Below are 23,814 nucleotides of genomic sequence, written 5' to 3'. Positions count from 1 at the left end.
AGTCATAGTGATATAATGTACAGCGTGTTACATAATGTTAATATTACTGTATTGTTAAATGTTAACATTAATATTATAATACATGTTAATGTGTATGTATTATAATCATGTTTATATATAATGATTAATAACTATTGTTATGTTAATACTGTGTTGCATATTTGAAAATTGCTAAGAGAGTAGATCTTTAAAGTTCTCATAAAAAATGGAAAATTCTGTAATTATGTATGGTAACAGATGTAGCTAGACTTACTGTGGTGATCATTTCACAATATATACAAATACTGAATCATTATGTTGTGTGTTTGAAATCAATATAATGTTATATGTCAATTATACCTCAATAAAAGAATTTCATCCTAACTGTAACTCTTATAAGAATTTGCCAGTTTAAAATTTTAGATGTGTCAGGACATAGTAGAGCCAAAATTTTTAAAATATAAAAATTTAAATTCAGTAATATCACCTGTGTTTAATTTTAAAAAATCATTTCTGTGTTTACATAAATATAAATCCTTGCAGGAAAACTAGAAATTAAAGGAAACTGAAAAAAACTGAAAGAATTCAGTGGTAAGGTTACTACTGTTAATATTTCTGGCACATTTCCTTCTAACCTTTTTCTATGCATATTTTTACATATTTAAGATAATTTATATCCCCTCCCCCTGCCCAAATCATTTCTCCATGCAATTAAACTCTTCAGAAACATTTTTTAATGCGTTATAGAATTCTACCAAATAGATGTAGCATAAAATTCGTAGCCGTTTCTGTGATGATGGACAATTAAGTTTCAGTTTTTCACCTGTATGAATATCGCTGTTACGAACACTTGTGCGTAAATCTTGTCCATATTCCTGATCATTTCCTGAGGGTAGATACATAGAAATGGAATTACTTGTCGATCCTTTCAACTCTGTCTATTGAGCTGTCTCCTCCCTATCACAGCCAACTTCTTTGAACGTTCTCTATAGGAACTGGCTTCACTTTCTACCTGAAACCTAGCTTTAGAAAAAAGCTGGTGGCTTGTCTAACGGGATAGACAGTTAAATCCTTGCCGCGGTCTTCAAGGCCACTGTGGACCCTGTGGACCGGCCTGTCTCCCTGCTTCTCCAGCCTCTTCCCCAGTCTCTCTAGCTTCAGCTGCACTGGCTGTTTGATTTCTTGGTTCCTTCCCCTTTCTCCAGCCGCAGGGTTCCCAAACCTGCATATCCTCTCTCTGAAACAGTCTCTCTCCCCCAGCCACCCATCCGTTGTGGGGGAGGGGTAGGTGAGATACCTGCTTAGAGGAGGTAGTTGGAGGTTTGGGGAGAAACAAAGGTATCAACAGCTCACTTAGGAGATAAAGAGAGGAACTGGCCAGAGAAATACACATGATTTCCAGGTAGCGGGGCTGGCCGCTTTCATGGAGTATTCAGAGTTAGGAATATGAGATTCACATCAAGGAAGTAGAATTGTCATCCACGGCTGTGATCGTCATTAGCCTCTGGAGGAAAGAGCTCCCTTACACTCAGTCGGCCTGATGGATATGGCAGCTGCTTCCTAATGTTTGTTTTTTTCAGACTTCTGAAAGTGTCCTACCTCCTCTTTGCTAGTTCAGTTTATATGGATGATAGCACATTTTGTCATTAGAATAAGTGGAGGACTTCACAAATAAGTACTTCTGGGTTCATGGGAAGTCTTAATATGAAAATCTTCATTTCTGGTTTATTTGGAAGTTGTAGTACTGCTTTATACAATAGAATTCCTACTATCCACGTGTGGCTCTTTAAATATAAAGTAATTAAAGCTTGTAATAAAACTAACAATTCAGTTTCTTAATCACACTCACTACACTAAAATAGCCACGTGAGGTCAATGGCCACCATATTGAACAGTGAAGATAGAATATTTCCATCACTGTAGAAAGTTCTTTTGGACAGCACTGATCTAGAGAGATCCAGCTAAGTCATCTCTGAGGCTAGTCAGTATCTAGAATGGTGATCTAGGAAGAATAAACAGTTAGCCTTGGCTAGTATGCTACTGGTTGTGAGCAGTCCTGTGGTTCATCTAGCATTAAAAAGAATAGACATTAACATTCTGCTCCCATCTGGCATTCCCAGTCATTCACGAGATTCAGTGGAAAGGCTTGGACCCACTACGTCTGGGTTTTATTGCCCAGATGCCTTGCCGACCAAGCCGATGTCCTGGCTGAAGAACAGGGGCTTGTCAAAAACCCTGTGGGCTTTTTTATTTTCTACAGATACATCTGATAAATGCAAGAGCAGTGGATTTCTACTATTTCGAAGGATCAAATAAGATTCTGCTCATAGATGAGGCAGCAGAACTTTTGAAATGGCCCAACAGTGGGGGAGGAGGGGAATCATATTACATAAGAGGCTACAAACACAGGTAAATGAATCTTCTCCATCTTATCTTCTGGGTCTGTTTAAGTTTACTTGGCTCATCAGCAATTCCTCCCACCCCCAGATTCTAGGAAACCACTGTAAAGGCATTTTATCTTGCAATTATTCTAGATTTTTCTTACCCATACAAAGCCTTGGTTTATTTTTCTCTACCCCTCAAGTCTGAAGATAGGGTAGTTTTTGTGGAAATGGGAAAGGGTAAGGGGAGAAAGAACTGGAGTTTCTTTATTTTCCTGCCTTTTTTTGCTTCCTCACAAAGGGGAAGGGGGATATTTTCCTGAGCTAGGAGGGAGTTACTTTTGGAGCCATGGGCTCCCCCACCTCTGTGTACCATAAGCAATGCAGGGAAAACTAATACGCCGGGTGTGATTGTACAGACTAACCTGAAGTAGCCTGATGTAGACATAGCAATACAGTCACCTCACAAAGAAGGTTGCAGACTCTGAAATTTGGTAACTTCTCTAGTTAAGAGTAAAGTGAGTTGGTTTTGATTGACTTACTCAACAGAAATTTGAGGTGCTGCTCTATCCAAACAGTCAAAACCCAAGTAAAATATTTTATACTCATGTAGCCCCCACAGTTTGCAAAATATGTTCTCAACCATCATTTCCTTTAATACTCATGGTAAGCCTGTGGTCTGAGCAAAACATTTGCCAAAGAGAGAACCTAGGCTCAGAGAGGTAAAGTGACTTGTGCAAGGTCACGTAGCTAATAGGTGGTAGGGCTGAGTTTTGAATCCCAGTTGCTTTTCTGAGAACATAGCTTTCTTTACTTCTCACTTATATTTTGGACTCGTAAAATAAAACACATTTAAATTGGATACTTGATGACACAAATATGATAGCTGGTTCAATAGGTGATGTTTGTTGAGAGGGCCTATAATAGGAGGCTACTATAGTTGGGTGGCCTTGGTCCTGACCTCAGGGAGCTTTAGTTGAAAGAGCTGAAGCAGTATATTTACAAGCAACAAATGCACACTTTCTTAGAACAAAGTGGATGCATTAGTGCTTATGGATGCTGAGAAAATCAGAGCCCCTTATAGAAGGCTCCCTGGAAGGAAGGGACTTTGACTCAGATCCTGCAGGATATGCACAAAGACTAAGGGAAGGGCATTCTAGCAGGAGCACAGGGCTGGTGGTGAGAAAGAGCTGTAGAGAGTTAACTTCAGTTTGGTGGAGTATTAAAAAAGAAGAAAAGAGCACTTGTTCATTATTCAGTGAAAATCTATCCTGCAGAAACTCATTATGTAGGGCTGGGTTTACAGTAGTGTGCAAAAGAGAGATGGTGCCTGCCTTCATATTGCTTAGACTTTAGGGGAAAGGCTAAATATTGATTATTGGTAATAAAGTAATTACACAAGTATTTCAGATTGTGATTGTTACTCTAAAGGAGCATAGTATGGCAACATAAATTAGACGGACACTTGAGTTGGTATGTGAAGGAGTAGAAGCTAACAAGGCAAATGGGTTTGGTGTAGGGAACAAGGAAAGGAGTACTCAGGAAAGAGGGCACAGCATGTGCAGAGGCCCCGGGAGCACTGGAGGAACTAGATAAAGGCCTGTGTGCTGGAGGATAGAGTGGAGGGGCAAGTGGTATGAGATCAGGCTGGGGAGGGGACAGGAGCTTGTTCAGATTTGGGCCTTAATTCCAAGGGCCGTGGAAAACCTCTTTTTGGAAGAGGTTTTAAAAGCCGTGGAAGGCTTTTAAGCAGGATTGACATGATCAAATCTTCCTTTTAAAAAGATCACTTTGCCTACAATGTGGGGAATGTTTTGGAGGGGATTTAATAGTAGTAATGGAGTGACCTCTTAGGAGGCTACTTCAGTGGTCCAGGCTTGGTGTGGGGTCTTGGTAGTGGAGGTGGAGAGAAGTGGATAGTGTCCATAGAGATTTAGGTGATTGAATCTACAGGTGGAATTTGGGGGTCTGTCAGATAATAGAGAAGCAGATGGCAAGGCTAGTTCCTGAGTTCTGGATGCTCCAGTGGGATGGACAGTGGAGCTGGCCAATGATATAGGGAAACTTGGAAAGGGACTCAGTCCGGGGAAGAAGATGATGAAGTCAGCTTTGGACGTCTGGTTGGGTCTGTGGGTCAGGAGCTCAAGTTGAGAACTGAGCTGGAATTAAATGTCTAGGTCTTTGGCACATAAATGACCAATGGGCATGGATGGATGAGTCTTCCCAGAGGGAAAGAGCATTAAATGAGTTATGAAGGATCAAGCCGCAAGGATGCTCATTGGCCAGGGAGAAGAGAACAAGCCCTCCCAGGAGCAGCTGGAAAAGTGGGAGGAAAACCAAGAGGTCTTTGCGGGTTGTGTTGCTGAAGCAGAGTAAAAATATATTAAAAAGGAGTCTTTTTCAGTTTCTTGGAGACCTGTTTTCTTATTATGGCAGCCATGCATCTTGATCTGAGGCATTTCTGTAATGTACTGTTACAAGGTATATTTATTTATTTTTTGATTACTGTGACAGATTGCTCTGTGTGTGTGTGTGTTTTCTGCCTAGAACAATAACTTCCTTTCCTTTCTCCTACGTCATCTCACTTTTGGCTGCCACTGCTGTTTGTTGGAAATCTGAGCTCATTTAATCCCATGGAATACAAAACAGTATCTGGTCTCAGTGGCTCTGTGATTCTAACCCCAGCCGCCCCACCTTCATTTGCCAGCTGGGATCTCTTCATGAGCTATGCACACAGTTCAATACTAAAACTGTTTCAGCTGGTGAAATTCGTTTGAAGAACTCACTGTTGGAGTGTTCCATGTCAGGCCTGCTTCCAGTCTCTCTCTGGCATGCCCTCTCTTTTCAGGATGGCTGTAGCTCCTCCGAGTTACTGTTTTGTGGCCTTCCCACCACGTGCTAAAGATGGTCTGGTGGTATTTGGGAAAAACTCAGCTCGGCCCAGGGATGAAGTGCAGGAAGTTGTGTATTTCTCAGCTGCCAATCACGAACCCGGGAGCGAGGTTGAGGTAAGTCGCGTGTCTCAGTCTCAGCGCAATTCTCTTTCTCTGGCTTTGCCTGGCACACCTTGACTTCTTTCATGGAAGCCTGCTCACTAGTCAGAATTGTCATGTCGGTTCTGTCAATTGCTGTTTCCATTCAGGTTTGTTCATAGCCTTAAACATAGGATAACATGGAGAATTCTATGATTATTGCTATGGCCAATGTTTCATAATTAAGTAAAATATTTATGTGTCTTCAGAGTCAAATCTTCAAAGTAAGGTATGTTTGTAGAAGTCTAGCATCCACATTGTCTCATTTACTCCATTTCCTTTCTCTTTTATAGGTAACCATGTTTAAAAAATTGTGTATGTAATGAACTACACACACACACACACACACACATTCATCCCAGTCCCGTTTCCTCCTCTTAGATGAATTGTAGCATGCTGTATATACTTTCTTCTACTTAGCTTTTTTCATATCTTAGAGATCAATCCATATGGTACATAGAGACATTTTTCATTCCTAATTTACAGCTGCAGTGTGTTCCATTCTGTGGAACATTGATGGCTTAAACAGTCCTGTATTGCTGAACATTTGGGTTGTCTTCCAGTTTTTTGCTGTTATAAATAATGCTGAAGTGAAGAATGGCCTTGTGCATCATCACAGTGTCTGGTTCAGTTTATATATTTTTATCATATTAAGAAGTTGTCCATCAGTTTTAATTTTGAGTGCTTAAAAAAACTTTCTGTCAGTATTTCTATGGAATAGCTGCCTAGAAATAGGATGGCTGGGTCAGAGGGTAAATAAGTATGTGATTTTAGATATTGTCCAATTTCCTTCCATAGGTGGTGTAGAATTTTGCATTCTTACCAGCAGTGTATGAGAAACAGCAATGACTATTTCTTTATATTCCCAGGGTGTGTTGTCAGACTTCCATGATAGATACTTTATGTTAATTTTATATTCTGCTATTTTGCTAAATTCTTTTGTTAATAACACCTGCAACTGGATGTAGTTGGATTGTTCTTACATCTCTAATTATTTTTGTGTCTGATTGGCTTAGAGCTTGGATTCAATGTTAATCATAGTGGAGGTAGTTGGTATCTTTGCCTTTGTTCCTGATGTGAGTGGGGCAGCTACTAGTGTTTCCCCATTAAGATGCTGGCCTTGGGATTAAGATTTATATAGTTTTATCATGTTAAAAAAGTATTCATCAATTCCTATTTTGAGTGCTTAAAAAAAAAAATCCAGGAACAGTTGTTAAGCTTTGTGATAATCACTTTCAGTGATTATGGAAATAATCCCTGATTTTTTTCTTTCTATTTATATGATAAATTGAACCATCTTTGTATTTATGGAGTAAACTTGTGGTTATAGTATATTTATTGGTGTGTGTGTGTTTAAATGGTAGTTGTTTGTTAAAGGATGAAGAATTTGGAGAAAAAAATTGGGGGCTTGTAAATTAACAAACTCCACTGACAACCTTTACTCTTTGGTGTTTTATGCCTTACAAAATAAACGGATTTTTCTGGTGATTGTGCTAGGTTTTAAATGGGTATTCATTAATGTGTATTTCATTTTCTAACCTAGTTTATCTGTTTCAATCCTTTAAAAGCAACGAAGCAGTACCAAAGAACAACAGGACTCTGTAAAGAGCTACTTACGTTAGGTGAATTTATCAGAGTCATTGAGATGGAGGTGGCATTGAGTATGACTTGGCATGGACGGTCTATGGATGGGGCTGAGGTGGACTGTCTCCCACAGGAGTTTCACCAGAACCATTGCCTCTCATGTTGCACTACTAACTTGGTCCAATCTGTAAACTTCAGTAGGACGTTCCTTTTGTACAGGTGGAGAAGAGTGCTAGGTTCTCTGTTTCCAGTGGGTATTGATTCATGTTTGAGTGTTCATATCATTTGGATTTGAATGTTCTCTTGTCCTGGAACAGAGTAGACTCTTCATGTATGAAGTTTGCCGACTTGAGTTGTTACTGACCTTCCCTATTTGTCTTCCCTAAATGTTTCTTTTTCCCAGAGAGTCAAACAAACTGAAGCCATACTTTGATTTTCATTGTGTGTAGATGTAATTTCCCAAAGATGGCTATACCAATTCCCATTCCACATGCACTTCTTACCATGTTACTCTCCTCCATGGAGAGGTGGGGTTTCTGCTCCCCACCCTTGCCATGAACCTTGATGAGGGCCTGTGCTTGCTCTGACTGGTGTGATGTGGCGGGAACGATGCTCTGGGACCTCCAGGGCTGGGTCTTCAAGGAGTCAGCTTCCCTTGTCTTTGTCTCTTTTGGGATCTACTTGGGATCCCAGGCACCATGCTGGGAGAAACCCGAACTATCTCTCGCACAGAGCACAGGGAGGGACCCACATGGAGAGGAACCAAGTCCTTCAGTCAGCAGCCAGCATCAGCTGCTAGTGAACAGCCTTTTGGAGGATTCCACATCTCAAACACTGTGGAGTGAGACGTGCTGGCTCTGCTGTGCTCTGTCCAAATTCCTGACCCACTAAATTCATGAGCATAATAAATGGTTGTTTTACACCACTAAACTTTGGGGTCACTTATTAGTAGCCATAGTAACTACTTCATCACACAAAAGCCATTTCTAAATATGTCTGGAGCAAATATTTTGGAAAAATTTTTCTTTTTTGGGTGACAGGCTAAATAACTCAGTATTTTACTCTCATTGTTAGAATCATTTTAGGAAATAGACCAGATTCCTTTCACTAGTTAACCCATGGTATGTCATGGCTCACATACACTGGAGGTTAAATTATATCCCTTTGCATAAGTAAGTGCAGCTTGGTACGTACTAGAATTAGCCTCCGAGGCTACTGAGTTCTGAGGTCCCAATAACCATGTGCAAAAGGTATCCTGAGTACGCATCCATCCACCTACCTACTCTTCCTTCCAGGTCCGTCCTTCCAGGCGTTCTTCCCTTCCAGCTTGTCCGCTTACCCACCTTCCGCCTAACCTCAGTCTGTCCATCAGCCCATCCTTTCCATCTGTCATCTGCTCTATGTCAGGTTCTCCTTGCTTGAGACTGGAAAAATGAGAGATAAGATGCTCCAGCAGAGCTCCTCAGTTTCTAAAATTACGCTGCACATTTGGATCAGCTGTGCAGTTGGCAGATTGGAGCGTTTTATTTTCTGTTCTTTTGCCTTGTTCCTGTGGAGTCTGGGTTTCTAACAACTTCACTTTGGGTTGCAGAGTTGCGTGGATAAATCTGTGTCTATTTGTGAAAGCCCTCTGTCTTGTTTGAGGATGCTGCACCACTGTGCATGACAGAACTCACATCAGCTTTACCTGAAGTCCGGCTCTGCCCTCCTGATAGGAGCACTGAGGAAGCGAATGAATGTGTGTGTGTGTGTGTGTGTGTGTGTGCGCGCGCGCGTGTGTGCGCGTGTGCACACATGTGCACCCACCGGTGGGTATAGGACTACTCTTAACATAGTTGAACCTTCTATTTAGGCAAAATTGGATCGAACTTTAGGATACTTTTCCAAAAAAACACAATGGATTTTAACAAAAGTTTACAGTATTTATGCTTGGTATCCAAGAGGATAATTATACCGGTTTGTGGACACAGAATTCTTGATAGCCAAGTCAGGTTTGACACATATTTTTTGAAAGAGGCTCTTATTATTATATAATAAATCTCATCTTCATTGTTCCCCCACTATAAGTTTAAAGTCTTCATTGTTTTTCTGTTCTTCAATTTATTTCTATTTTCGACTACATGAAGTTCTTTCTGTATGGGTTAAGTATCCCCAGTGAAGTTACACCACCTTCGTGATTTGGAGAAAGTTTTGGTAGATTGTTTCCTTTTTTTCCCCTAGTGAAAATATTAGCAAGAAGAGGAAAATCACCAATTAATGATAGCTGGCAAAATGGTACAGATGGTGCCTGTATTTGTGGTGTGTGGGAAGTGTATGTGTTTCTGGAGGGTGCTGTCTGAATCTCAGTTCTCAAAATGATCCCTAACAGTAGGGAAGCACAAGGCATTCTGGAATCAAAGAGAACTGAGCCAAGCTGCGTGGTTCCTGGGCAGGTCTAGCTGTGTGCCAGTCCAGCTGTCAGTCTTCTCTTCAGCCTCAGGAGCAGGCGGCTCTAGCCCTGTGTGTAGTCAGAAGCATCTCCCTCACCCTGTGGGAGAATAGCTTAGCAGGGGGCTTCCTTCCATCTGTCCCCTTTCCCAAGCCTATTTTTGACCTGGGGCCTTGGTATTGCTCATTGCAGAGATCTTCAGGGCAATGAAAAGCAGCTCTTCTACAGTGTGATTGACATCAGCTTCTGCCTTTATTTAGACCCCTATAAACCTTAAGGGCACTGGGATAAAAAAATTAAAAATATCAAACAAAAAACTTCAGTGATAATGAGCCATGCTGCTTTAGAGTTGCAAATTTCCTAGAACTAAAAATATTTCTCTAAAGCTTTCCATTTTCTCTGCCCTTTTTCCCACCCCCGAGAAGTCTGGCTGACTCATCAGCTCATTTCACAGTGGTTTTCTCTGGTGGTGCCAGGGTTGTGTTCACCATTTGAGTACAGCAGGAAAGGCACAATGGTTGCATTTCATGAATTGAAACATCTATTGTGTGAGTGTCTGTATTCCCCCGTTTACTGGGTGATATCCAGAGAGAGTGTGGCTGGAATGTGCGAGGGATAGGCGAGAGCATAAAGCTGATTTTGCTTTTTCATTTTTGACACAGTCACACAAAATAATGAAGGGCTTGCTCTGCCGAAGAATGGCCTTTTGTCTCTAGGCTCATTTTTTCCATCCTCCAACCTAGCTTGTGTGCCCAGGAGCCACCTGAGAGAGTGGCAAGCCCAGTGCTTTTAAAACTCAGTGACCAGCATTAGGCAGTGTTGACGCTCAGAAGCATGGCTCCCCACGCTCCCTACTTTGAGCATTCTTACACTGTTATGTGGCCTTGGCACCGAGAAGTCACACTAGCTGACAGATTTGTTTTATTAAAGGCTGGGGGGCAGTGGCCATGGGGCATCAAGCCGATCTGCTCATCTCTTTCTGGGGCCCACCTTAACAGCTGAACAACCCCTGCTGGGGCCAGAACCATCCCTGTAAAGATTCATCTTTTAAGTGGTGGGCATTTTCTTTTTTCTTTTTCTTTTCTAATAGAAATTTGGCTAGGAATTCTGACTTGGGGAATCATATTGTTTTTGCTACACTGAAGAAAGATTTCAGGGACTTTTTGGATTTTATTTCCTGGTTGAGACCTTCTCTGCTACCACAAATCTCACTTATTCTCTGCCTCATTAATAACGTGGCAGTTGTGAAGGTTGGTGAATTTTATTTAAATAAATGACTGCCTGCACATTTCATGTTCTAGATGGCTGTCTTTACAAAGTCTAGCAAATACTTCATCTTGTGAAAATGTTCCTCATTTGTGAAGTTTGCTTTCAAACTGGGATTTTGAATGACCAGTCTCTGTGAGACAAGTGTTGTCTGTGCGTCCTGCCGACTCCCTCCCTGACCTGCATGTGGTTAGTGGGACTTCAAACACAGTGGAACGTGTGTGAATGCAGCCACATCAGGGCCCTTGTTAGGCCCAGACTTCTGCATTCCGTGACAAAGATGCCATCAGGGGCATGCGTTACAGGCTCACAGGGTGTGAGTGCACACCCCCCCACCCCATCTCCCCCGAGCCCTGCTCTGTAGCCTATGAGAGGGATCTGGTGCCTTGGCTCTCAGCCTAGGGCTTAGGAGGGGCTGGTTTGGCCCATCTGGCTACTTGGGGATTTTCCTTCCTCCTCATTCTGAGTTTGGCCTGCAAAGTGTCATGTTGGCTGCATATATTTTGAACTCCCTCAAAGACCATATGGTCTTTTTGATGCAATTTTTAGCATTTTTATCCATCAGTACTTACTGAGCTCTTGCAGTCCTGTGACTCGGTGCGATCACTGTGGCGCCCCTAAAGGGCACAGTGGACTCCTCCCGGGACTGTGAACACACCTTAGACATCCCCATCTCTCTCTCGCTGTCTGGCTCATTTTTCAAGGTCAACTCAAATGTCACCCACTTGATAAACCCGCTGACCACTCAGACGTGCTCCCTCTTGCCTTTAGGCCTCTATTGTGACATGAATATCTATTATACGATATGAAAGCCTCTGATCTTTATTATTCACTCATTCATTCATTAACCCATTAAAAAAAAAAGGGTCTTATTGATGCCTGATATGTATCAGACTTGGGATATATCAGTGAACTAAACAACAAAGATAGCTCCTTGTCTTTAGGGAATTTACATTCTAGCTAAGGGAGATAGCATATGTAAACAGTGAACAGTACAGGCAGTACAGAAGTAATCGATACAATATTTTGGAAGGGGATAAATAGAAATAGAATGGAATGTGAAAGAGAGAAAGCAGAGCAGGGTCTGTCTGATGGAAAGTACCCAGTGGGAGGAGGGGACAAGATGCAGCCCCTAGGAGACAGGCAGCCTCAGTGACCAGAAGTCAGCTGGTGGTCACAGTCATTTGCCTGTGTGCCTTCTCCTCCTTTCCCAGCCATAAGGACAGGGCTTGGGCATCCTCACTGACTCACCTGCCAGCAGCGCTTAAAATGCCTTGTGTGTGGTTGGTGCTCTATAAATAATCAGTGAAATGAAAATGAGTGTATCAAAATGAATTTGAGGACAGAGAAGTAAACCTATTTCCTATTTTTACTTTTTTCCTGCCCTTAAAAAAGAAGGTTTTATGATAAATTCTGCTTAGGAACCTGAGATTCTTTCCCTATTTGCTCATTCTTTTCAAGACAGCCTTTGTCACTGGAGCTCATTGCTCACAGGGGTTTGGAAAGAGTTAGTTGATGCCCAACCTTTTTGCATGAAAGGGTGTAATTTTAAGGTATAAGCTTTAATTACATTTAGAAGAGCACAGTGGACCAGCTTTTAATTGTTTACTTAAACAATTTGGATCGGCTTTCTGAAAGCATCATATTTTGAAGTCATTAACTTGGGAACCAAATAGGGGAAAACATTTCAAGAGTATATTTTATTATCCATTTGCCATGTAAAACTTGAGTCTCTTGACAACCTCCACAACTAATTAGCTTTCAGTTTACAAATATTTATCAAGTGAAATAACATTATCCCAGTGCAAGGCAATACCTAACCTGAATTGTGAAGATACAAATACCACCTCACCAATGGGGGGGGCATGCTGCATGCATTTCAGCTCTTACCTGAGGCTTAGCAATTATGGAAAATCAATGCAGAATAACTTTCTGGGCTGCATTCAGTTGCTATAACTGGGTCTTGAATTAAAAAAAAATCTAAGGTTGCAGTTGCTCCAGTGCTTTTAGCTGCCTAATTTAAAATGTAAATGGTTGCTACAGCTGACAAAATTCTCCCCTGAGAGCTCAAGAGCTCTGTGTAATTTAGAGCCCTGAACACCAAAGCTTCCACCACACAGAGCGTGTCATGGACTCTGATAGAATGTCAGGGTCAGGAGGCCCCTTATGGAAAGCCTGCCTTAGTGGCTTTCTAACTGTTCTATCAGAGTCCTCCCAGGGGCCCATTATGGGGAGGGAAACAGAAGAACCAGTGGGCAAAAGCTCTGAGTTAGCCCACCGTGGTCCCACGCCTTGTTCTTTTTGTGCTGAGGTCCATTTGCCTCGCCACGCTTTGACCAGTTTTACTGCCTTCATGACTTACAGAAGAGTTTGTATGAAGGAAGGGCTATAAGGCTAAAAATACTTTGAAAGAAATAGTTTGATCTAGATTGGCTCACTCATCTTCCAGGTAACGACACAGCAGCCTGGAGAAGGTAAGACATACCACGCTAAGCTGTCTGTGGTGTGCACTGCAGCTCTGACAGCAGTTAGAAACGTGCCTGTCTGGGACCATTTCCTTACGTGTCCACCTCCCAGGTTTAGGTGAACATCAGATGGGATAGACAGGGAAGCACAAAGCATAAGACAGTATACATTTAATGCATTAGTTATGATCATGTTCCCTTTTCTATTAGAGAAATCATGTGGGTTGTCAAACTGTGTTCCAGGGAGCCCTGGGGATCATGCAGGGGGCTTAGGGACTTCCCTTCCTCAGACAAAGCATCTTCCCTTTTCTCTACTTTCTGTGTTAGGCTTCTAGGTAGTTTCTTTCATAGATGGAGCTCTATAACTTTCAAAAAAGTTTGAAAACTACTATCTAGAAGAAGTTTTGCAAATGAGAATAAATAGCTACATTTGTTTGAAAGGCTGGTGGCCATCTGTGCCTATTGAAATGATGAGGCACAGAATATTGAAGGCAGAGATTGGCTTGAATACCTTGTTTAAGAAGCTGACCAACATTACCGGTAAGCATGATGGATAAATTAGAATTAAACAAGAGAGACTGAGAACTGATTGACAAGACTGAAACTCACAGTGAGACCTTTGAGCTACATTGAGACTTGGATTGCCTTTAAAGTCTGGTGTTCCTAAGGCCTTTTATTTTTGTCTCTGTTTGTAACTGATGTGTTGGTTCAGTGTAAGTACCAAGTTGGAAATGAAGTGGTTCCTCACAGCTATGGTCCTTTCTTTCCTCTCTGCATTTTTTAGTGCACTTACATTTCAATCGACCAAGTTCCCAGGACCCATGCCATTGTGATAAGTAGACCCGCCTGGCTTTGGGGGGCAGAAATGGGAGCCAACGAACATGGAGTGTGCATAGCCAATGAAGCCATCAATGCCAGAGAACCGGCCGCTGAGGTGGAAGCCTTACTAGGGATGGACCTGGTCAGGTACTGCATGGCGATTCTTTGAAACAACTGCCCAGAATAGGTGGGGAGTAGAGGCAGGGTTTATCTCCCTCCAAATCTCATATTTTGTAACATAGTCCTCCCCATATTCCTTTTTTTTTTTTTCCCATATGCCTTTTGATATAAACTTTGAGGTGATAGAAAAAAGAACAGATTACAATGGAATATCATTCAGCAATAAAAAATAGCTAAGTACTTAATACATGCTGTTATTGTGATAAATCTTGAAAACATTATACTAAGTGAAAGGAACCAGACACAAAAGGAAATGTAATAGAATCAAGACTTAGTTGAGAGGTTTTGGGGCTGGGAGCCAGGGTCCTGGCTTTTCAGCATGGGTGCACCAACCAAGGTACATCCCTCTCTGGGCCACATCTCCTCATTTGTCCAAAGCCCACTTTGATTTGTCCAAAGCCTTAGATTGAGTGAAAGGTGCTGTTCCCATTTTGAATCACATGAATCTGCCCTGCCTGGGAGGGGAGACCGTTGTGAAAGGATTTAAAATAGGCCTCTTGAGACTGTGTGACGTGTGGCCCCTAGGTCACCACGTCGTGGTGCATGTGCACCTCTCAGTCTCATGTGGAGGCATGTGACCCTGCTGTCATTTGTGGCTGTGGTATATGGGGCACGTTGTCCTGGGCTTGTCCCCTGACAGGGAGGCCAGGTGGGAATGAATGGTCAGATGGACAGAGGAATACCTTTTTCTCATGGTCCTGGCACAAAGGGTGGGAGGGTGAAATCAGAATCGTGTCTGGGATGAGTGCTGAGCTCCCAGGGTCAAGTGTGTGTATTGGGGTTCTCAGTGTGGAACACATCAGGCAGTGCAGCAACAGAGTGAGTTAGAAACTGCAGAAGAGAAGTCACAGCTTTCAAGGGCAGGGCTATGGTCCCTGGCGAGGTCTTCCTAGCAATAGCAAGTTTGCAAGGGCGCGCTGTGGCCCTGCAAAGGCCCGTGGACAGGGTTCTACTTGGAGTTCGCGCACAAGGCAGCATGACCAGAGGCTACTGGGAACCTGTGGAAAGGAGGAAGGGGGCCGCCCTGGGGGCGCACAGCTCCGGGAACCCTGAGAGGTGCTCATAGCATGCTTGTGCACTCTGGATCCTCAAGATAAGATGAGTGCTTGCTCCTTTTCCTCCTCTGTGGGGAAGATGGCCCTGACCAAGAGATAATTCTGCTTGATTCAATCTTCTGATGACTTTCTTCCCTTGCCACTCTCCTGAGGGCTTAGGGTTCAGCTTTGCAAATCATTGTCTTGTCACCAAGTCTTTCTAAACAAGCTTAAATTGAGAAATGCCAAGTGAATTGACCTGTAATTACCTGATTATGAAAACAAGCATTACAAGAGTTAAGTCATAGCGAGTAGTTGCATTGTCCTTCCCTCTCCCTGGCTGCATGGTGGAATATCCTCCAGGAAGAATCAAGCTGGGTGAATTTTAATAATGATTGCATCTCAAGTTGAAAACTCACCAAGAACTGACTGGCCTTTGCTACCATCTTAGCAGGCTTCTTTGCCTCTGTTCTAAGACTCTTGTTTTCTTGCTACCAGAATTATGTGAATGGAAAGGCGAATAAATAGACATTTACTGAGTATATATCACGTGTCTTCCTCTTTCAAATCAGCCTGAGAGGGAGGTGGTACTGTTTTTACCTTTCAGATGAGAATGTCAAGGTTTGGAAAGGTTACTTTACTTAAGGTCATACTGCCAGTGGGTAGCAGAGCCAGAACTAGAAACGAGATCCCCTCATCTCTGATCCATTTGTTTTTCTGCCACAGTGCGCCACTTCTCAGAACTTACTGATCACCTTACTCCTGGGTACTTGGCTATGTATTTTCATGTTTGTTACTCATAAAACCCATCTGCACAGCAACCCATTTATTTGTAGGTGATGTAAAACTAAAGTTCTTATATAGTATCAAATATAGTGTGATGCCCAACATCACACAGAGAGCAGTGTCTGTGCCTGATTTGAGGATTCTTTTAATTGGAGGGCCTGGGAGGAAAGTGGTGTTTCACTTCAGAAGAAATATATCCTTTTTGATAGCTGAAGCCATTAGCTGTGTCAGTGGAGGTAGGCTGGTAGGAGGAGGACAAACAAGCAGACAAGAATTGATCACGTCCCAACCAGCCAGCCCATTCCCAGCGAGATCCCTGAGTAAATGATGCGTGCTGAGGACAGTGGCTGGTTGGGGAACACTTCTACCACTAAACAAAATACCTGATGTAGAATAATAGACAGCAGGGCTGGGCCGGGCAGAGATTTCCTTTTGCCTGGAGGAAGGAGGGAGAATATGCCACAGAAAGGGGTTCTTGTTAAGGGCTATTGCTGAGCTGGCCAGCTCCGTGGGAGACAGTTAGAAAAGAGAGAGAGAGAGAGATGGCTGAGCTTCTTGCAAGAGGGAGAAGCCACTGGGTTCCTGACTCTAGGTCTGTGAGGGAGGGGAATGCCCCAAGATAGAAATCACCCCTGAGATTTTGAACCAAACATGTGAGACTTGTATTTTAAGTTAAATGCTGTCAACTTGTTTGCTTATTGGCCTGTGTATTTAACATATTTACATATTGCCTCATAAGTCAGCCTCATCCCAGTCTTTGGTTATTGTGAGGTTATAATCATGTGGTACAAAATGACTGAGATACACTTCTGGTTTCCTTACTTCAGGCTTGGTTTAGAAAGAGGGACAACAGCTAAAGAAGCCTTAGACATCATTGTCGCCTTATTGGGAGAACACGGGCAAGGTGGGAATTACTATGAAGATGCCGGCTCCTGCCACAGCTTCCAAAGTGCATATCTGATTGTGGACAGGGAAGAGGCCTGGGTGCTTGAGACCGTGGGCAGGTACTGGGCTGCTGAGAAGGTCACAGGTGAGTGCGTGTGGGTGCTGAGGGGTTCCGAGCACAGGACAGGCTGCAATGGCTGTGGCCTGGGCTTACAGGACTCGTGCTGCTGCCGCAGACCCTCTCTGTGCTGGCTCTGCAGCTGGCCTGCCCCTCATTTCTGGGCTTCTGCTTCTAGAGAGGAACCTTGGCTCGGAACCCAGAGTGCAGGGATGTTAACACCTGGGAAGCACCCTCTGAAAGATTTTCTGTTTGCTTTCTGAGCAGGGCCTGGTTTTGACTACCAGCAAGTCCAGGACCCAGATTGTTACTCTGTTAATTGGCCAAAGGAATGGTGGTTTTCTCATTCCGTTCATAATAGGATCACTATGGCAGGGAGCAACGCCTGGTCACCCCCAGCCCTGTAGCTCTCTGTGTGTGGAATTTTCCTCTAAAAGAAGAACCTGGGTCTGTGGGAAGACCACTGAACGCCTTTGGACCAACAGGCCTGTCTGTCTGTGGGACAGTGTTCCTAGAAGAGCAGAGTACTTGCGAACCCATCCGGAAGGGTTCAGTACCCATCGGACTGCTGCTCTGTGCCCGCTGCATCTCGTTCTGATGGTTCTTGGGGAGGAAATGGAAATGGTAGAGGTGGGAGTGGCTGGCTGGGGTCATCACCTCAGTGGCCTCATGCTCTACACAGGTGGGATGCTGGAATGGGTTAAAGGGCTTCTGAGAGGACTGAAGGGTTCTAAGAGAGAGTTGGCCGGTGAAGCTCTTATATTCCTTAGGACTTGATGACAAATACATGGTATGTATGCTGCCATTCCCCACCCTGCACCCATGGCAGACATGGTGAACAGATCAAAACACCCTCTTCATGTTGAAGGTATACTTGGCCTATATATTTTTCTCAACTGAATTTACCAGGAAGTTTCTTCCAGTTAAAGAGGACTAGTGATCCATGCTGAAAAGCAGTCATATTGCTTTTAAGTAAAACTTAAAACTTTTGTATTTATAATTGCATTTCTAAAGCTTAGCTTCCCTTCAAGATACAGCTCTAAAAATCTATCTCCTGGGCTCTCTTGTCCCCACCTGGCTTGATCCAGGAGCTCTTTCCTCTCATTTTATTTCTAAATAAAAGCCTCTCCCTGGCTCTCCTACCTTAAATGTTTGTGAAGCTCATTCTTCAGCTTCGTGAACAAGAACCCTGGCATCATCTCTGGGGGCTTGTCCAGGATTACTTCGGAGAGTTCCCAGCAGCCTTACCAGGAGAGTAAGGAAGGTCACTTCCTGGCAAGTGCAAGAACCTTAGGAATGTCTTGAGAACCTCAAGAAAAGAAGAACTCACCCAAATTTACAGAAGCCGCAAAACTGCAGATAGTAATAAAAATAGAACCTGGAATAGAAGTGCCCATCTTCTGAGGCCCTCTCAATTGATCACTGATAGAGACCTAACTGCATGCTTTACTGCACCCCTTCTCAGCATGAAGCAGCCAGAGCGGTTATCGCCCCCTTTCCCTAGCAGCAGCTACAGTCTCTATTTGTAGAGGGGGGAAAGAGACAGAGACAATGGGCTTAGAGTAGGGTGAGGGTCTCTGGAAAAAGCAAGGCAGGATATTTACAGTCAAAGCAATGTAACAATGTAAAGCCCCTATCGAAACTCTGTGTTCAGCATTACGCAAAGTCGAGGTCACACTAATTCTCTAGAGGCAAGATACCAGATTAGGAATATAGACATCTTCATCAAGATCAGTTAAAGGTCAAAAGGCCAGGAGCAACTTGGCCTAGAACGTTTAAGTGTTCTGCAAGGGTATCTCAGCATAACCCGTGACTTTACTGTAAACAGCCCTAGCAAACAGACAACAACCAGCCCACCTTGAGGGCAGGGCAGGTGGTACAAGTCCACAATCTAAGCCCTCAGTTCCCAAAAATCCTCAACTGCCTATAAATCCCCTAGACAACGCACCACCCAAGCTCTCTTGTCCCCTCCTGGCTTGAGCCAGGAGCTCTTTCCTCTCACTTTATTTCTAAATAAAAGCCTGTACCTTGTTCTCCTAAAAAAAAAAAAAAAATCTGTCTCCTGAAGATGCATGTTGTCTTTCACTAAATATTTAAATAAAACTCCAGCCATTTCTTGGACTCATTGATTTCATGTCCTCTGATCCCAGCAGCAGTGTGATTGCAGTAGGGTTGAATTAACTCTGGCCCCCTGAAAGATAAAATTCTTGAAGGCAAGTGCCCATGATAAATCAGCCCTTTAGGAAAATCACATGTGTGATACTGTTCACAAGATTTTTTTTAATGTTTCGTATGAATAATACCTGAATAACTTCTTTAGGCCAAAGCTACTTTTAATTTTTCAAAATAATTTCACCCTTAGGGTGTCCTCTGATAAGATGAATGGCAAAGGACAAATGCGCAGCAGCTAGTCGTGCTTAACTTGGAGGTAAATCAGTGAAGCAGAACCTCCTGGAAGAACTCAGCACAGCACTGACCTTGCCTCCAGGAACTGGTTTTCAGGCAGTAATGGTTTTATTGCAACTTACAGTTTGGGCTCTCTGTCTTTTTCAACTTCCTTCCCCAAGAATTTAGAGGATCAGCATTCTTCCTGGAAGCAGAAATATGAATCGCCCTTTTGAGCTACAACTGATAACTTGGTGTTTTAGACGGCATGTGAAGCAGAAAGCCAGGTCATCCTGTGTCTTTGCTGAGTCTTTGGAGAAGCCATGACAAGCCTGCCAGCAGAGAGGAGGATTTCTGGCCCAACCTTCATTCATCGGGGTGGGGTGGACTCAGAATGCAGGCATTTCTGATTCTAGATTTACTTAGTTACACTCATATTTTTATGAGAAAAAAATTCCCATAGATTTTTCACACATATACACATATTCACACACTCAGACACACATACATATTTGCAGGTACATTCCATTTGAAAACAATTCATTATCCATGCCACTATGTGTTCCTAAAAGTTAGGACCTGATTAAAAAATTGAGTGAAGATGTTGATGGACAGTGACTGTGAACGGGTATGTGGGGGGGACTTGGTGAAGGGGGGAACCTAGTAAACATAATGTCTTTCATGTAATTGTAGATTAATGATACCAAAATAAAATTAATAAAAAAAAATTGAGTGAAGAAGTACTATATTTGTGTTAAAAAAAAGAAAAAAACTTATACATGTATTTGGGCAAAAGGTGTCGATATGAAGTGTTCCTATAAGTGGAGCAAGACTAAATTGGGGAGGAAGAATCTCTACAGTTGTGACATTCATAAGTCTTCTTAGTAGCACAGTGCCTCTTTCAAAGTACTTCTCACTTTTCTTGTAAGTGACAAATGCTTGGGTTTTTGGCCATAGTGAAGGGCTGCACTTGTTTCCTTCTGATTGCGAATTTTAGATCAAGTGATCATTGTTCCTTTAAAATGTGAAAATGCCTGTTCAAGAATCATCAAACCATCTGGTCTTCTCCTTAAAAGAGGACCAAGGATTATCTGTTTCTCCAGAAACGGACTTGAGTGCTCCCTATAGTTAAAGTTGAGTTGCCCGGGAGGAATCCCATGCACATTTACATTTCTCGATTAAGTCTTTGTATTTTCAACTAACTGGGCTTTGTACTCTCTACAGAGGGAGTGAAGTGTGTTTGCAATCAGCTGTCACTAACCACTAAAATTGACGCAGAACATCCTGAACTCAGGAGTTACGCTGAGAGTCAAGGTTGGTGGACAGGAGAGGATGAGTTCAATTTTTCTGAAGTTTTTTCTTCAACTGATGACCATCTAGACTGTTGTGCAGGCAAAGACAGCTTAGAAAAGAAAGAAGGTGAGTTAGTATATCCCTTACGATGATCTCTCTCATACCCTTTTGTCTTGTAGCTGTTTTAGAGAACTTGTCTGAACTTAAGAAGGTGAGCAAAGAGGAGTAGAGAACAGACGTTGTTTGTAGAGACCAACCTGTGCTAAAGTCCGTGATGTGCAGGGAGGATGGCAACTTGTATTTATTTTACAGATTTTTCCACATCCATGGAAGTTTCCTGCTCCTCCCTGCGTTACTGCCCCTTTAAACACTGGTGTCACTGTGCTTCTCTTTGTGGTACTTACTGTGGCCTTCCTTGTACTTCAGCATTTGCATATTTGACTTAACATCTCTGTGCATTTTCCTCTCCCATGAGCCTCCTGGGCCATGAGGCATCATCTTAGGGATCCCCTTGTGATGCCTCTTAACAGTCCTTTGTCCCTTAAACATTTATTGAGTTGAACTGTTGAATTGAATACTCCTCATGAGCCCTTTATTTTTCACTCAGTTATTGACTTAATCAGAATCCATATTTAGGTAAATGTAGTGACTGGATAGCTTGTTACTTTTATGTCTGAGTGAAAACCCTTCCAAATAAACCATAACGGCCACATTTTATATTTGCCAGTGATACAGTGTTTTGTAAGATCTAGTTTAATCATTTAGAACAGGCTTTGGCAAACTGTGACTTGTCAGCAGAAATCTGTTTTGTAAATAAAATTTTATTGGAACACAGCTCTGCATATTTATATGTCTTGTTTATAACTGCTTCTCTGTAGAGCAGCAGAGTTAACACAGTTTCAACATGTAAGTTGCAATGAAGATTATATGGCACATAAGCCGAAAATACTTACTGTCTGGTTCTTTAAGAAAAAGTTTGCTGACCCTGAATCTAGAAGAACATTTTAGGACTTTTGCTGTAGAATTTAGTTAATATGTTCTGGGTAGGAAGGTAAGAAAGTAACCATTTAAAAATGGAAACTTAAAAAAAAAACTTCAGAAGTTTTTAATAAATAATACTAGCTTGAAAAAGTATGCAGACCATGTGTGAAGCAGTCCTGCTAGAATATCAAACCTAAATCTGATGAAGCCTCTGAATCTAGCTACTAGTTTACGGGAAATACAGAAGGTGAAGGAACATATTAAGTAACACTAGGGGATGCCATCTGCAGAGTCCAGATGAGAAAATCTACAGGAGAAATGGTCCAACAAATAAAATGCGAGGGGGAAAAATGTCAGGCAGAGATTAAAAGAGATTTAAGAGACATTATCAATCTCTTGGATACTGATTTAAATCAGTAAACTCAGTTATGAGACAATGAATCTGACCACTGGATAGTTAAAGAAATCAAGGATTTATTGTTAATATTTTTAGGTGTGACGTTGAAAATAGAGATTTACAAAGAGGATGTGAGTTATGCTAGTAAGTTTAAGGCACCTTTTCTCTATGTAATGCTTTGATTCCATCATTGTGAACACAGACCGAAAGAATAGCATTTTAATGAATTGTAAACAGAGGGAGGAAACCGTTTTATCTTCTCTCTCTCCCCCCCACCACTTTTTTTCCCTTTACAGAAAGCATCACAGTGCAGACTATGATTGATATCTTACGGGACAAAGCCAGTGGAGTCTGCATAGACTCCGAGTCTTTCCTTACCACGGCCAGTGTAGTGTCTGTCTTGCCTCAGAACAGAAGCTCGCCATGCATTCACTACTTCACTGGGACCCCAGATCCTTCCAGGTTTGTCTGAGACACAGTCATGTAAGCAGGGAGTGTGTGCTTCCCTTGGAAGCTCATCCATGAAGCGTACACTAAATTCCTGTAGAGCAGAGTCACAGTTTTCAATCGGCCTCAACATGGCCAGTGCAACAGGGAGAGAGCTTTGATTAAGGAAAGCTCTTGGCTTAGTTGCATAGTATTCATCAAAATCATGCAATCAAATGATTTCAGATTTAGCTCATGTTTACTGAGTGTATATCATGGGCCAGGCATTGTGCTATACAGGAAGGATACAAAGGTAAGTAAGACACAGTGAGACAGATATAAGAATGCTCAAGATTTATCAAAACAACCAATTCCTATGAGTTAGAGGACAAAATGGTCCAGAGGCAACACAGATTCAAGCAACTTGAAGAGCAGTGGCCACTTCTATGGGACATTGTATTTTAGGGAGTTATTTCCTGTCCACGTACTTCAACAAAAACATTGTACTGCATAGTGTTTAAGAACATAGCCTCTAGAATAAACTGCCAGGATTTTGAAGTCCTCCTCTGTCACTTAGTCTCCGGTAGGTTACTTAACCTCTCTAGGCTTCAGTTTCTGTACTTGTGCAATAGTGATAATACCAGCCTCTATTTTTATATGCTTGTTGGGATGATTAAATGAGATAATCAACTAAATACATAGTAGGTTTAACTATTCTTTATCAAGACTATCTTCGATCTACCAGGCAGACAGTAGCCCCCTCTCTGTAACATTTAGTCATGTACAAAACAAATCACATTATCATAGCTTAGCCCCAACCATCTAGTGTTTTCTAAATCTCATCTTTATCAGAATCACTTGGGGGAGTTTTTGAAAAATACAGATGCCTTGACCCAAACCTGTTGTATCAGAATCCTTAAGGTGGTCTTAGGAATCTAAGGTAAGTAAGGTAAGACTGATCCTCAGCCTGGAAAGTTCTAGAAGACTACTTATTATTAGGTTCTCTGGTATTTTTCAGGTGTTCCACTGGCTGAAAACCATCAAGATTGTTTGAATATGGGATGTTAAACTTATGGGGTGCCAGGATATCTGCAGCTGTTCAATTTCATTCCCTTTCCAGCTTAAAATATTTATTTTCTTCTTAATGTTTCAGAAATAGAAGACAGTAGTGTCCAGCTAGAGAACTTAGATGACTCAGGGGAAAAGCCAAGTACTGCCTCTGACCCTTTGTCATCACTTTTCAAACTACTGCTACTATCAGTAGTATTCTAGCAAGGCCTGACTGTTAAATTTGGTATAAGCTAGTCTTAGTTTTTCATTCACTCCTTTATTCATTCAGCAAGCACTTACTAAGCTCTTGCTGTATACCAAATAC

At 42.3% G+C, this 23,814-nt stretch overlaps 1 protein-coding gene across 1 annotated transcript in view; it reads left to right on the top strand.

The window, feature by feature from the left end:
- The window catches only part of SCRN1 (secernin 1), a 56,562-nt gene that overhangs the window by 18,802 nt on the left and 13,946 nt on the right, over positions 1 to 23,814 (top strand). Inside the window, exons 2-6 of the mRNA XM_036897439.2 lie at positions 5,209 to 5,368; positions 13,920 to 14,101; positions 16,782 to 16,984; positions 20,567 to 20,761; positions 22,310 to 22,475. Of these exons, the coding sequence (XP_036753334.1) occupies positions 5,210 to 5,368; positions 13,920 to 14,101; positions 16,782 to 16,984; positions 20,567 to 20,761; positions 22,310 to 22,475 (905 nt within the window). The 5' untranslated portion in view covers position 5,209. The remainder of the gene's footprint in view (positions 1 to 5,208; positions 5,369 to 13,919; positions 14,102 to 16,781; positions 16,985 to 20,566; positions 20,762 to 22,309; positions 22,476 to 23,814) is intronic.

This window comes from Manis pentadactyla, chromosome 7 (genome assembly GCF_030020395.1).
Source record: "Manis pentadactyla isolate mManPen7 chromosome 7, mManPen7.hap1, whole genome shotgun sequence".
NCBI lineage: Eukaryota > Metazoa > Chordata > Mammalia > Pholidota > Manidae > Manis > Manis pentadactyla.
This window is presented reverse-complemented; position numbering and strand designations above follow the sequence as displayed.